We start from the raw sequence: 13497 nt of genomic DNA on the forward strand, positions 1-13497 counted from the left end.
TCTTTATCTTTAAACTCTTACCGGCCATGACCTACATTCAGAACTCCTCCATGTTTAAAGAAAAAGAGATTCCATAGCCTCCTGTGGATTACATGCTGGTATTTGTCCACTGCTTGTTCACTGTACTTAAGATTTCCTGAAAGAGTTCCAGTCACCGATTCTCCCTTCTTAGACACTCTTCTCCAGAAGGTGACCCGCACTCAGTCACCTCCCATTCTCTTCCTGAACAGACCTCATTTTGGCTCTAACCTCACTCCTCTGAACAGGCTTTTACCAAATCCAGCAGTAGCTTCCTTGTTCCCAAATCTAGGAGACGCATTTCTAAGTCCCTAATCCTGGACCTCTCTGCTCCATCTGATCAGTGGACCTTCCCCTTGAATTCTAAATGCTTGGCTTCGCTAAGGCCACATTCTCGTGGTTCTCGTCATAGCTCTCCTGGACATCCATTCCTCTGACCTTTATATGTTGTTGTTTTCCAGCATTTTGCAGCCCCGTGCTCTGTTCACACTACACAGTCACCCTGAACAAGCTCATCTGTACTTCATATGTCAACCATTACCTGCATGTGTTTGTGTTTCTGGCCCAAATCTTTCTCTTGAGCTCCCAAATCTAATTAAGTCAACTGACTACTGGACAGTCCACCAGGATGTCCCACATGCATGTCTCAAATGGAACTGATTATCTTGCTCCCCTGCTATTATTTCCCCCCAAGCAAAAAATTTAACTCTCCTCCTTGACGCCACTGTATCCCTTATCCCCACAATCAGTCAGTTACTAAGTGTAATTTCTACTTCCTAAATATTGAATTCCTTACCTCTCTCAAAACCACTGCCACCACCTTGCTTCAGGCCAGACTTCTGCTTTACTTTTTCTTAAAATTTTCTCCATCTAACTCAACCCCCTAACACTACAACCAGAGTGATCTTTCTGAAATGCATATCTAATTGTGTCCTTTTCCTGCTTAAAATCCTGCCCCATTGCTCTTAGGTCTGAACTGCTGTACACAGCATCAGAGCTTAGTCATCATCTGGCCTGCACTGATCTCTCCAGATTAATCTCTGACCCTCCCTACCTCACAGTTTACAGTTCAGCGTTTCTAAATTGCTCTTATCTCTTCACAGGTTCATTTCGGTTTCTCATCTCAGCCTTTTTCCCCAAGCTGCATTCTCTTTCATGAATGGCTCTCCTTGCCCCTGCCTGCCTGCCTCCCTCCTGTTCATCCTACAGTTAAAATTGTCCATCCCCTGCTCTACCCACCCCACCTAAAGCCATGCAAGGTATCCCTACCTGGGGTACCCACAGTACCCTGCACCAGGCAGACTTCATCTCCCCAACCAGACCCTTAAGACAGAAACTCTGATTTTGTTACTTTAAGTTCCTAGCAGATACTATGTGCTCAAGATGTGTTGAATGAAGATTCCATTCCCAAGTGCAAAATTTATAATCAATGTAGCTGACACATGGGGCGTGTTAACTATGTGCAAGACACTGCAAAGCAATTCACACGCATTCCCTCATTTGTTCCTTACTTTAGAGAGAAGTGAAAGGACTTGCCCAAGGCCACACAGGCAGAAAAGGGTGGAGCCTTGTTTTCAAGCCCATGTAATCAGGAGCTGGCAGAGACTGCCAGCTATTCTCTCCTTTCGCCTTGGAAACAACAATTTTATTTGTTAACAGATTACATTTCAGTTAGGTGTGCAGTGTGACTCAGTCCTATGGGATCTCCAGAAGTCTCTTTAAAATGAAATGTGGATCAAAGTGACGAGTCCAAGCAGCCACTTCAGGCCATGAGGTGTCCTTGAGGATGAAAGCCAGGGTTGAAAGTGGTGCTGGGTTCCATGTCAGTCATGGTCTGGCTACCTCCACATAAGGTCTGTTAATACGCAGCCACGGCTGGTACAAAGGGTCAGGTTGAATCTCGCCCCTCTTAATCCCCTGGGGGCCAACTCAGAGAAGGAGAAGCTAGCATGGGTGATATAAAGTGTTTCTTTATTTGAATGTCATTCCACCTGCACTGAAGCTCAAACCCAGCAGCAGCAGAAGGGGTCTGGACCAAAATCAATGTTACCAAATTGGACGATGAACAGTGAGGACACGTTCAGACGGAACTTACTAATGGGGTGTAGACAACACCAAGCTATCCTAATGACACACAGCATAGGCCCTCTGCTGCTCAGAGCTCAGGGGAGGACTGTGGCTCCCTTGTTCCCTTCTCAGGAAACTCCAGTCCCACCCGAAGGCTAGCCCTGAGCCAAGCAGGGGCCTGCGGAAGTTTCTCGTCCTGGGAAGGTCCCCGCTTCTCCAGAGAGAGGGTTTCCCTTTCTCAGTTCACACTGGAAGCTGGAGAAGGGTGACTCCCCTGTGCCCAAGTAGGAACTTCAAAAGGTGGCCAAAGAATTCTTCCCTACAGCCTTGTCTAAAAGCTCTCAACCTCTTGGCTATAGCAGGCCTGAAAAAGATCTTGATCCTACCCATGGTGTTTTCCTCCATGGGTACTGGTCCCCAGAGAGGAAAGTTCACACATCCCAAGACCCGGAAGGACTTGAACAAGCAGTGCTCTGACCCCCGACTAGGTTGGAGCTGCATTGGCCTCTCCTGAGATAGTCCCACACCAGGCAAAGGAAACCAGATGGTGCCAGAGCCCTCTGGTCCAGGCACGGCTGGGGGAGGAGTGCCTCAGTGGGCCGCTCAAAGCTCAGCGTCTTTCAGGGACCAAGAGACGGATCTGGGAACGGGCCATCTCTGCTTCAGCGTCCTCCCGAAGGCTTAAGCCAAGTTGCCAGACGTGGGTGAGAGCAAACTACAGACATCCTTGCTGTGATGGCTTCCTGGCCCCGGAGAGCCATCTGGGCCCCGGCTTGGTGACACTTCAGCCTCACCTGGGGTCTCTGGTTGAAACGTGTTTCCCGCTCTGCTCCCACCTCTGCTAAAGCTTCAGGGACAGGGCTTTGGTTTGGTACCCACTCCAGCCTCTTTCCCTTCCCTAAGGCACCCTGGTGTTCCTTCAGCCCCACCAACACTCCCCTCCTAACCCCAAGCTCCTGGGTGCGTCTCCCACTGCCCCACAGCAGCTGACTGGGTGGATGGTAACAGGGAATCACTGTCCAACCACCCCAAGGGGAACCACCCTCCCTTTCTCTACCACTAACCCACTCCAGTGGTACTAACCTGCTCAGCAATCACCTAGACGGTTCCCTTGATGTGGCGCCTCTACCCCAATGGGGTGGGGCATGGCTGCCTGGGCCCCGCCTCCGCCTCTGAGGAGGTAGGTCCTAACCTTCCCACTAGCAGCCCACAGGGGTCTGTGGCCGCCGTGGGTGGTAGACTCTCCCCTCGCACAGTGGGCACGCAGCAGCTGCTCCCCATTCCTCCGAGTCCTGTCCCCTCTATCCTCCTCTCCTTCCCCTTCCTTTCTCCCCCTGCACCTGGCCTCCAACAGCTCACCTCTCCCTTTGCCTCCTTCCCATCCCTGTTCCTTCCTCGTCTCTGGCCACCTCCCCTCCCACCTCCAGGTGCTCTATCCATCACGCCTCCCTCTCTGGTCACTTTCTCCACTTCTGTACCCTCTAAATCCACCCCACCACCCCCCCATCGCTTGGTCTCCCTCCCTCCTTCTCTCCCTGTCTCTGCACCTCCTTCTCTTTCTCCCATCTCTGTCTCCTCCCCATTTCTTTTTTCTTTTTATGGCTGCACCACGCAGCACGTGGTATCTTAGTTCCCCGACCAGGGATGGAACCCGCACCCCCTGCACTGGAAGCGTGGAGTCTTAACCACTGGCCCGCCAGGGAAGTCCCCTTCCTCCCATTTCTAATCCCTTCCTCCTGGCCCCTCCCCCGATGCCCTCCAACATTGGGCTTTGGTTTGGATCTTGGAGGAACTCACTTCTGCCCCCCCACTCCACACCTTCACGAGGCTCCCCTCATCCTCCCACTCAGCACGGGACCCTGGTGGGAGCAGGGGAGAGGGGAGCACAGTGCAGGGACCAGAGCACAAGGGGCAGGTGTCTGCCCAGGAGGAGGGAGTAGAGAGGGCCGGGGTCAGGACTTAGTAAGTTCCAGGTTTCAGGAACCCTCCCAGGCCCCAGCATGTGACTCCAGTTAGGGTCCAGATGGGGGACTCAGGCAGAGGATTTCTAGGGTCTGTCTTGGAAACTCTGTCAGGTCCAGGTCCTATGGAAATGAACACAAGGCTGCAAATACATGGCACTCGCTGCCTTCCTCCCTCCTTGGGCTGAGGCCGACATGACAGGGAGACCACACGCTTCCCCACTGAGCCTGCAGGGGCCTCATGCCCCCCCTCCACAATAGGCCAGGCAGCCAGTACCTGGAGACAGAAGTAGGCACACGAAATGAAGCCAACCGGCCGCCAAAATGGGGGCTGGAAGGTGCCGTCCACGCCCCAAGCCAGATGGCTCTACCACCGGGTCCCCAAGGTAGTGAGGGGAGGTCAGAAACACCTGCAGTCTCCTTCCTGTGCTCCCTGCAGGAAGGGAGGAGATGTCCCCACGGTGGGAGGAGAGGGGGAGAGAAGACTTCATCTGCCCCACAAACACCTACGCGCGCGCGCGCACACACACACACACACACACACACACACACACTCATGCCTCGGCTCCAAGCGTGCCCACTGGGTTGCAGACCCTGGGCAAACCGCAAGGCGAGAGGTGGGCAGGGAGGAGGAAGAGGTGGGGAGAGGGTTACTAGGGCTGGGGATGGGGACAGGGGGTACCCTGTTCAGAGGTGACCTGCAAGTTCAAGTTATGCAGAAAAGTATCAAAGAGGCAAGACAGTCTCTGCCCTTGGCAGAAGGGGATGGGGGGACAGCACGAGAAGGGGCAGAGGGGCGACGCATCCCCTAATTCCCTACTCATGGGCGCCTCTCCCCAACCCTGACAACAGGGCCAAGAAGTCTACGCTGTACAAAACAGGCCGGGGTCAAGGGTCCAGTCACTGGTGAGCCATCCGAGCAGGGAGGAGGCCAGGCCAGCCCCAGAGCTACTTCCAGCCCCAGCTGCAGAGGCCAAGCGCCATCAAGACAGGAGTCCAGGCTCTGCCTCCAGAGCCTGCCTGTCTTGGGTCAGAGTCCACGTGGACAGGGCCCCAGTCAGCATCTGACCAGAAGGCCCTGTGCTTTCTCCCTCGGTGCAGCTCAGACTCCTTTGGGAGAGCTGGGACCAGGCTGCAGCAGGAGCAGAGAGGCCCCAGGGAGGCCGGTGGCGCCTGGAGCTCTGTGACGAGATGATGGAACCACCATCAGCCAAAAAAAAAGATAGGAAAGAGTCCAGTCGTCTGCCCTGGAGCAGTGTCTTGGATAAGTTTCTGCAGGAGGCGGGGACCAGAGGAGGCGAGGATAGAGCCAGGCAGCAGCCCTCCGGAATGAGGGAGCCTGGTGGGGGAACCACGGCGTCGCCTTCCCCTGAAGACTCTGCAGGGCCCTGGCCAGACTGGAGGGGAAGAGGAGGCCAGGGACTGGGGGCTGTCTCCCTTAGGTCAGTTGAGGGAGGTGCAGACCCAGACCCTCCCAGGCTCTGCAGGGCCTCTCCCCTCCCTCAGGCTGCATCCCAGCCCCAGCCTCTCTTCAAAGCCCGGAGCTCGCAGGCAGGTAGCAGGTGAGGTCAATCCAAGATCGGGGTCTTCCCTCAGAGCGTGAATGGAGGGATGAGAGGGCAGAAGACAGGACAAGCTGAGGGCAGGTCAACTCCTGGGCTGTGATCCCGGCCTTCAGGGTCCCTGTGAGTGAGCGACGGGACAGGGGAGGACTCCCCATCCAGAGACATCACCCCCTGGCCGCAACACAGAGCTTACTGTAGAGCCCACAAAATCTAAGAGAGAGAGAGAGAATTGGAGAAAGTCAGAGGCTGCCCGGCACTGGGGCTCCGTCAGCCACTCCTCAGGGCAAAGCTGGGCAGAGGGGTGAGCTGCCCAGGTTCTGAAATGCAGCCAGCCCTGACTAGCTTGGAAGGCCTTGAGCCAGCCATTCCACCTCTCTGAGCCCCAATTTCCTCATCTGTAAAATGAACATAGCCTACTTCTTCACAGAGTGATTCTGAGGGGTTAAAAAGATGTAAATAATGCCAGCCGAGGGCTTTGCACAGTGTTTGGCCCATAGTAAATAGTGGAAATGACACCAAGTATAGCTTACTTTTCTTCCAGAGGTCTTTGGCTCAGAACTGAATGGTGAGGCTCACTCACCTTGAGCTCCCAGTGAGGGAAGGAAATCCCCAGATGCTGAAGGAAGGCAAACTGGGGCTCCCTTATGTCACTTTTAACACTGAGCTGTTAGGGCGCTTTGGGGAGGAAGGAGAGGACACTGAGTGGGCCAACCTCACACTAGTCACAACCCCAAACTTCTTTGGAAAGGCCACGTGGCTGTCTTAGTCTTGCACTTCTGGAAGCTGCCACCAGAGGGCAGGCTCCGACCTCACACCAAAACCATAGAAACCACCAGGTGCCAGTGTCTCCAGGGACAGGAGCCTCAGAGACGGACAGCTTAGCAGCCCAGGAGGGCCCTGAAAAGGGGACTTGGCAGCAGGGAAGAGCCTGGCCTTTGGACTTGGACCTCACATCCTGGCTCCACCACTTAGGTAACCTTGGGCAAGTCACTGGACCTCTCCAGACCTCGGCTTTCTCATTTATAAAATGGTGGTCATGATGCCTGCCTGATGGGGAGCTGTGAGGAGTGACAGCTTTCGCTGAGCATTCACCACTGCCCCGTTATAGGCAGTCTTTCTTCCTTGCAGGACAGCCCTGTTAGGTGGTACCATTCTCACCACCCTCGTTTTTTGTTTTTTTTCCTTTATTTTTCTTTCAGTTTTATTGAGATATAATTGACATACAGTACTACAGAAGTTGGAGGTGTAGAGCAGAATGACTTATATTTTGTGAAAGTATTAGCAAACAATTTTTTTCTAATTTAATTAACACTTTATATAGCAGTTGGTAACCTCCATTTAAAACATATTAAATTTACCAAACATAACATTACCTGAAATGGGCTGTGAAACCCTCAATATTATTTGGTGCTCTGAAACTTTTTACATAAACCACAGTTGGGGGAGTGCTGATTCATGAGACAAATTCTGCTCTTTTCTTCTTTCTCTTACTCCACTGTCACCTCCAAGACATGTTAGACCGGAGGATGAGCTCTCCCTGCCATGGGGAGGCAGAGGAGGCGGCCTCATGGAGAACACGGACTGGGACAAGGGTCAGCAATAGATGCCTCAAAGACGTTAAACATCTGACTTGGATTAGGAGGCTTCTCAGGAGGATGAAATGAAAGGGTTGTTCTGAAGCTGGAGCGCCTCTCCCCATCCCTTGTCCCATCTTACGGTGACAGTTCAGAGGGGTTGGTCTGGAATACGCACAGATGGTGGGGACTGGGGGACAGTGCAGGCCTGGACTGGGCTCAGGTGGGGTGAGTCAGGTAGAGTCTGGGTGTCAGTGCTTAGCACTGGGTCAGGTGTCCTTCCAGTCATCTGGTGTGCCTGTTTGTATCCAAGTCCAGTTGTACTTGGAAGAGGATGGAGACTATGGACCACTCCATAGATCAGGTCTCTGAGTATCCTCGGGGGATAGAAAGGACCTGAGTCTTACTTTTTTTTTTTTTTTAACCACCCTCATTTTAGGTAATGCTGGAAACTGAGGCTCAAAGAGGTGAATTCATTTCTTAGCTCAACCTGCTTCCAACACAGACAACCTGCCTTCACGGTCCAAGGGTGTTCACACCACAATACTAGAGTAACTCCTGCCAAATGAAATAACCCTCACTATCCCCATTTTACAGGTAAGAGGCTCCAAGAGATGAATGTAATTAAAGGAAAGTGATGAACATACACCCAGCACACACTAAGAGCTCAAGGAAGGGTGAGACCACGAAATCCGATTTCCCATGGCAGAAAACGGGCACCCAGACAGACAGGGTGTGTCCCCTTTCTCTAGGGGCAGCATGGGCCCCTGGGTCAGAGGACTGACCTTCCTTTAGAGAGCAATCTGGAATTATCACTGAAACTGTGAGTGTGCAATTCCACTTCTGGAAAGGCACCAAGAAAACAGAAGGCAAGGACAAAGATGGTCACCGTAGCATTGCCAGTAACAGTAAAAACCTGGGAACCTCCCTAACAGCCCCTACAAGGAGAACAGTTAAGAAACTATAATTCCTTCGTCTTATGTAACGCTAGGCATTGGATAAAAAGGACAAGATGGTTCTCCACAAAATGATAAAGATCTTTAAGACGTGCTCTAGAGTTGAGCACAAAAAGCAATCTGAGGAGGGATTTGTTTTGGACGATGCCTCTCCTATATTAGCACATAACACTACCATATATTTCAGAAAGGGACATACGTAGATACACAGATAAGCATCTGATAACTGGTTATCCCTGAGACTCTGGGCTTAGGTGTCAATTTTTTCTTTATTGTATATTAATGTTACCTGATACATACGAAAGTTTATGTGTACCATACTAGGTATAAAGCATACTGCACCAAACATCTGTGGGCTCACCATGCAAGTACTTAACTCGCCAATAGTTTGTACACACCCACCTGTCCCCCACCGCATGTCCTTGCTTCCCTGCTTCCATCCCAGCTACAGAGAACCACCATGATACCTTTTGTATTGATCATGTCTTTGCTTTTTTAAAAAATATGCAATATTACCACATATATATATATATTTAAACTGTATTTAGCATAGTGTTACTTAGTTTTTTAACTCAAAAAAATTATCTCACTGTCATCTTCTGGAATTCTATTTTTTCCCCTCTCTCTCAATATTATGTTTCCAGGATGTATCCATTCATTCCATTACATATAACACGTTCATTCATTTCCACAGTTGGAAACAATTCTGTGATGTGATGTATCACCATATATTTATCCATCCTCCTGTCAATGGCCATTTAGGTGGTTTTTAGTGTTTGCTATTTTGCAACTGCAGCCAACAGCATTCATACATTTCTCCTGGGTTTATACTCATGGGAGGGTTTGCTGGGTCAGGCGTGCCAATGTTCGAATTTGAGGGATAACCTCCAACTGTCTCCCAGGAAGTCGGCCTCTCTGTTAAGGTTTCCACCTTGTGCTTCACTTGACTTTGAAGGTGCCCCGCCTGGCGGGGCCGGCCTCGCCCACCTCGGCACCCCGCGACCGCCAGCCACCCACCCGGAAGCGTGCGCCCGCTCACCTTTGTTCTCCTGCTTGAGCTCCTCCTGCAGCAGGTCCGTTTGCCGGTTGCCCAGCACGAAGGCAAGGAAGGAGAGGATGAGGGCGTTGAGGATGCCGATGATGGCCAGGATGTACGCCCAGCGCACCGAACAGTCCCCCAGGGAGTACTTCCCGGTCTTGGCCCCACACATGTCCCGGATCGTCTCGGCGTCCCAGCCGTCGGGGAAGATCATGCAGCCCAGCACAAGGCACAGAGCTGAGGGGGCGCCAGGCCGAGCCCACCGCCAGGGTCAGGAAGGAAGAGAGAAGGGGAAGATTACTTCCCAGAGCCTGAGGACCACCAGGAGCCCCCCTGAGGCTGGGCCCCGCTCCCCCGCACCGCCCATCAACCCAAGAGCCTATGAACCACCCTCTGTGGATCCAGAAACTCTAAACCCTGGGAGGGCCTCATGCCTTGGGGAGCAGAAACTTTCCAAAGCACAATGCCATCGCCTGCCCCCATCAAATCAACTCCTCCTCCGGGAAGGCTTCCTGGAAATAGGAGAAAAGAGCAAACCAGGGTCACCTCCTTCAGCTCCCTTTAGCATCTTGGCCATGCTTACCCTCTCCCATCCTCACCATTCTTTATTTTTTATTTTTGTCATTTACTCAACAAATTTTTATTGAGAGCCCTTTTCCGGGCTCAGTAGGCCACCTCCAGCTGTGACCTTCCCCTCCTGGCAGAGAGTTTACGACTATGTCCACTGGCTTTATGTTGCCTTTTTTAGTGCCTGACAGTCCGCCAGTTACTGTTACTGTGTCTGAGACCTGAGGTCACCACAAGGCTCAGGTTGGGGCAGAGGGGCCCTTGACCCCCCCGCCAGGCCCACAGGTGCTTAACCTGGGTTTTAGATGACAGTGATGACAAAGTGGGAGTGGCGGTCAGTTCTGCCCACTGTCTAGGAGGCACATCTCGTTCGTTGCCAGGATGGGGAGGGGGACAGCTGGCTTTGCCATCTCTTTCCCTCATCTACCGTACGAGGAAGTGCTCCCCACGGCACAGACTCTTCCCTGCCTCGAGTTCTGCCTCCTCTGGCCTCACCCCGACCTTCTAACAGGACAGTCCTTCCACACTCCCCTAGGGTGTGCTCCTTATACTGACACAGGGCGCCCCTGACGGCACTGTGATCTTACACACTCACACACACACACACACACACACACACACACACACACACACGTTGGAGCAGGCCTTCCTCCCCTCTCCAAAGCGCTCGCCTTCTCCAAGACAATTCTTAGCTCAAGTGAAAGACACCTCTAATAAATGGCTGGGGAAAAGAGCTCGTGACAAAGGGAATGGCAAATGCAAAAAGGCCCTGAGGCAAGAATGAGCTTGGTGAGTTAAAGAATTCAACAAGTTTGAAGATGCCCTTTAGATACCCAAATGGAGAAGGAAACTCAGGGAGAAATCAGGGCTGGGGATATAAATGTGGGAGCTGTGGGCATGTAAATCCCTAGGACTGGACGTTATGGAAACTGAAGAGAAGGCCCAGGACGGAGCCGAGGGGCGCTCTAGCAATTATGGGGTGGGAAGAGAGGAGGAGCCTACGGAGAGGGCTTGACCCAGCCACCTTCCCAAATTTCCCTAACACTCTTCAGGACCCTCCAGGACCCTCCAGGACCCGGGAGAGGGGAGGAGGGTCAAATGCCAGGGATGGGGGGGAGTGGGAGACAGGGCGCCTAAGTCCTTCACATCTGCAGGGTCCTTTGAGGAGGGGCGGGGGAGGCTGCACTCCCACCTCCACGTCCTCGGCCCTGAATCTCCAGCTTGAGGCAAGGGTGAGGAAAGAGCCTGGGAGGGGCAAAACCCACCCAGTCCCTCCTCCTCTCCCGGTACAGTGTTTCCTCTCCTGCCCAGAGCATCCCCGTCACCATGGAAACCGCGGCAGTAGCCTGCAGGTGGTCCTCCTCCCTCTGCAAGCTCAGCGTTCAAAGAGGTTTTCTCCCGGGGCTCTGCGCCTGCACGTTCTCTCTGTCTCGCTGCCTCATCACTTACGTGTCCCTCTAGTCGTGTCTCCATTCCTTTCTCTTCTCCACCCTTTTCATCTTTTTTTGCCTCTCTCTCCACACCCCTCCCCCTCTCTCTCCAGCTAGTCTATACAGTGCTTAATCCTCAGTCTTGACCCTCACTCTTCCCTTTTCTCCTTAGATCTCAGCATCTGACATTCATTCAACACCCCTCCTCTTCTCTCTGCCTTTTCTTGCTTGTCTTCCTTCCCTTTATCTACCCCTCGCCCTTTCCTCTCTCTGCCTCTCCCTTCATATATTCCACAAATAAATTCTGAGTGTCTTCTATGTGTCAGGCACTATGCAGGGTGCTGGGGACACTGCCAGTCACGGTTTCTTGTCCTCAGGAGCGGAGGTGTATAGAGATGAATCAAATCAAATCAACACACAAATAGAATATTTATACATGTCAGGGAGCAACTGGAAGGAGACCCAGGATGACAGGGCGCTCAGAGAAGGCGTTGGGGCGGGGAGCGGGGGGGGGGACCTCTCTCTCCATCTCTCACTCACTCTCTCTGCCTCCTTTACTCTGCAGTGTTTTAGGTGGTGGCTATGGGGCCCCAGAGGCTGCTCTAGGAACTACAAACACCCAGGAGTAAAGCAAGTGGAGAAAAGCCAATCAGACAGGTTTCCTGAGACCTGGGGCAGGAGAGGAAGAGACCTCTAGGGACAGCATAGACCAGGTAGGTGATCAAGAGGCTCAACGATCAGGAGGTGGAATAACTAGAGACAAGGCAGCCTTCAGCATCCCTGTGTGCTGGATGAGGAAACCATGGCTGAGGTCTCTGGAGTCCAAGTTCAAGTCTCTTGGAAATAATGAGCTAGCTGAAGAGCCACCTGCTATAAGGCATAGACACAGGTGCAGGGTGCAGGGTGGGGTAAGTGGGGTGCATTGTGGGATGTACAGCATCACCCCTGGCCTCTACCCACCACCCACAGTCGTAGTGATAAAAAAAAAAAAAAAGTCTCAAGCCACTGTCAAATGTCCCGTTGGGGGCAAAGATGTCCCTGGTTGAGAACCGCTGGTCTAGGGGAAGGGGCCTTCGGATGGGGCACCAATATCCAGTCACCCTAGAGTCTGCTGACTTCCCAAGCAGCCAGGTGGTGGTGGACAAATTTAAGATTAACAATATTACTGTTATTAATAATATAATAACGATAACAAATAGTATTGAGTGCTTAACTATGTGCCAGGGTGTGAAGCTCCTACCATGCATGATCTCATTTAATCCTATAGCAAACCTGAGGCTCAGAGGAACTAAGTAGTACCGTATCCACGTCACACAGCTAGGAAGTGGCGGGCTCTGTGTTCAAACCCAGACAGGTCTTTACTTAATGTTTCTCTCTGAATAGACTCACTTCTTCTTTGGCCGTGCCACGCGGCTTGTGGGATCTTAGTTCCCCAACCAACCAGGGACTGAACCCAGGCCCTCAGCAGTAAAAGCTCGGAGTTCCAACTACTGGACCGCCAGGGAATTCCATAGACTCACTTTGTAACTGAGAGGCATTTACTGTAAAAGGAAGCTTTACATCACTATCAAAGAAAAGGAAACCAGGATCATTTACCATAGATAGAAGGCAACTATCAACATAAGTATAGTAAAAAACAAAACATTGTTCTTAGGTTCTAGCTGGATACTTTTCCCTGCCAAATGATCTGAGACACCTCAGAGCACCTTAAAAAGGAAGGAAATTCTGACACAGGCTACCACGTGGAGGAATCTTGAGGACATTATGCTAAATTATATGAGCCAGTCACAAAAGGTCAAATATTGTATGATTCCACTTATATGAGGAACCAAGAGCAGTCATTCCTAGAGGCGGAAAGCAGAATGCTGGTTGTCAGGGACTGGGGGCGGGGCGTGGGGAGTTAGTGTTTAATGGGGACAGAGTTCTGCGCGTGGAAAGAGTTGTGGGGACAGATGGTGAGGGTGGTTGCACAACAGTGTAAGTGTTCTTAATGGCACAGAACTGGACATCTAAGAGTGGGTAAAATGGTAAATTTTATGTTATGTGTATTTTACCAAAAAAAAAACAAAAAGAAAGAAAGAGGAAGGAAGGGAGGGAGGAAAGGGAACACAGAAAATGACACGACGTATTTTCCTCATGGATGTGTATGTAAATGCACACAAAAAGATCAGGAAAAATAGAAATTACGTTCATAATAGTGGTGGCCTCTGGGCAGGGAGTGGGTGGGGACTTTAGCCTGTTTGTAATGCTTCAGCTTTTCACGGAGTGAATGTATTCATGTATTACTCATAAAATTAAAAGAAACATAATTTAAAATATT

General features: G+C 51.6%; 1 protein-coding gene across 1 annotated transcript in view; it reads right to left on the reverse strand.

Moving 5' to 3' along the window:
• Positions 1 to 5566: 5566 nt before the first annotated feature.
• Positions 5567 to 13497, reverse strand: part of LHFPL4 (LHFPL tetraspan subfamily member 4) — a 28161-nt gene continuing 20230 nt past the window's right edge. The window contains exons 3-4 of the mRNA XM_024740645.1: positions 9181 to 9417; positions 5567 to 5821 (exon numbers count right to left, since the gene is read on the reverse strand). Of these exons, the coding sequence (XP_024596413.1) occupies positions 5721 to 5821; positions 9181 to 9417 (338 nt within the window). The 3' untranslated portion in view covers positions 5567 to 5720. The remainder of the gene's footprint in view (positions 5822 to 9180; positions 9418 to 13497) is intronic.

The sequence above is a fragment of the Neophocaena asiaeorientalis genome, unplaced genomic scaffold (assembly GCF_003031525.2).
Source record: "Neophocaena asiaeorientalis asiaeorientalis breed wild unplaced genomic scaffold, Neophocaena_asiaeorientalis_V1.1 scaffold325, whole genome shotgun sequence".
NCBI classification, from domain to species: domain Eukaryota; kingdom Metazoa; phylum Chordata; class Mammalia; order Artiodactyla; family Phocoenidae; genus Neophocaena; species Neophocaena asiaeorientalis.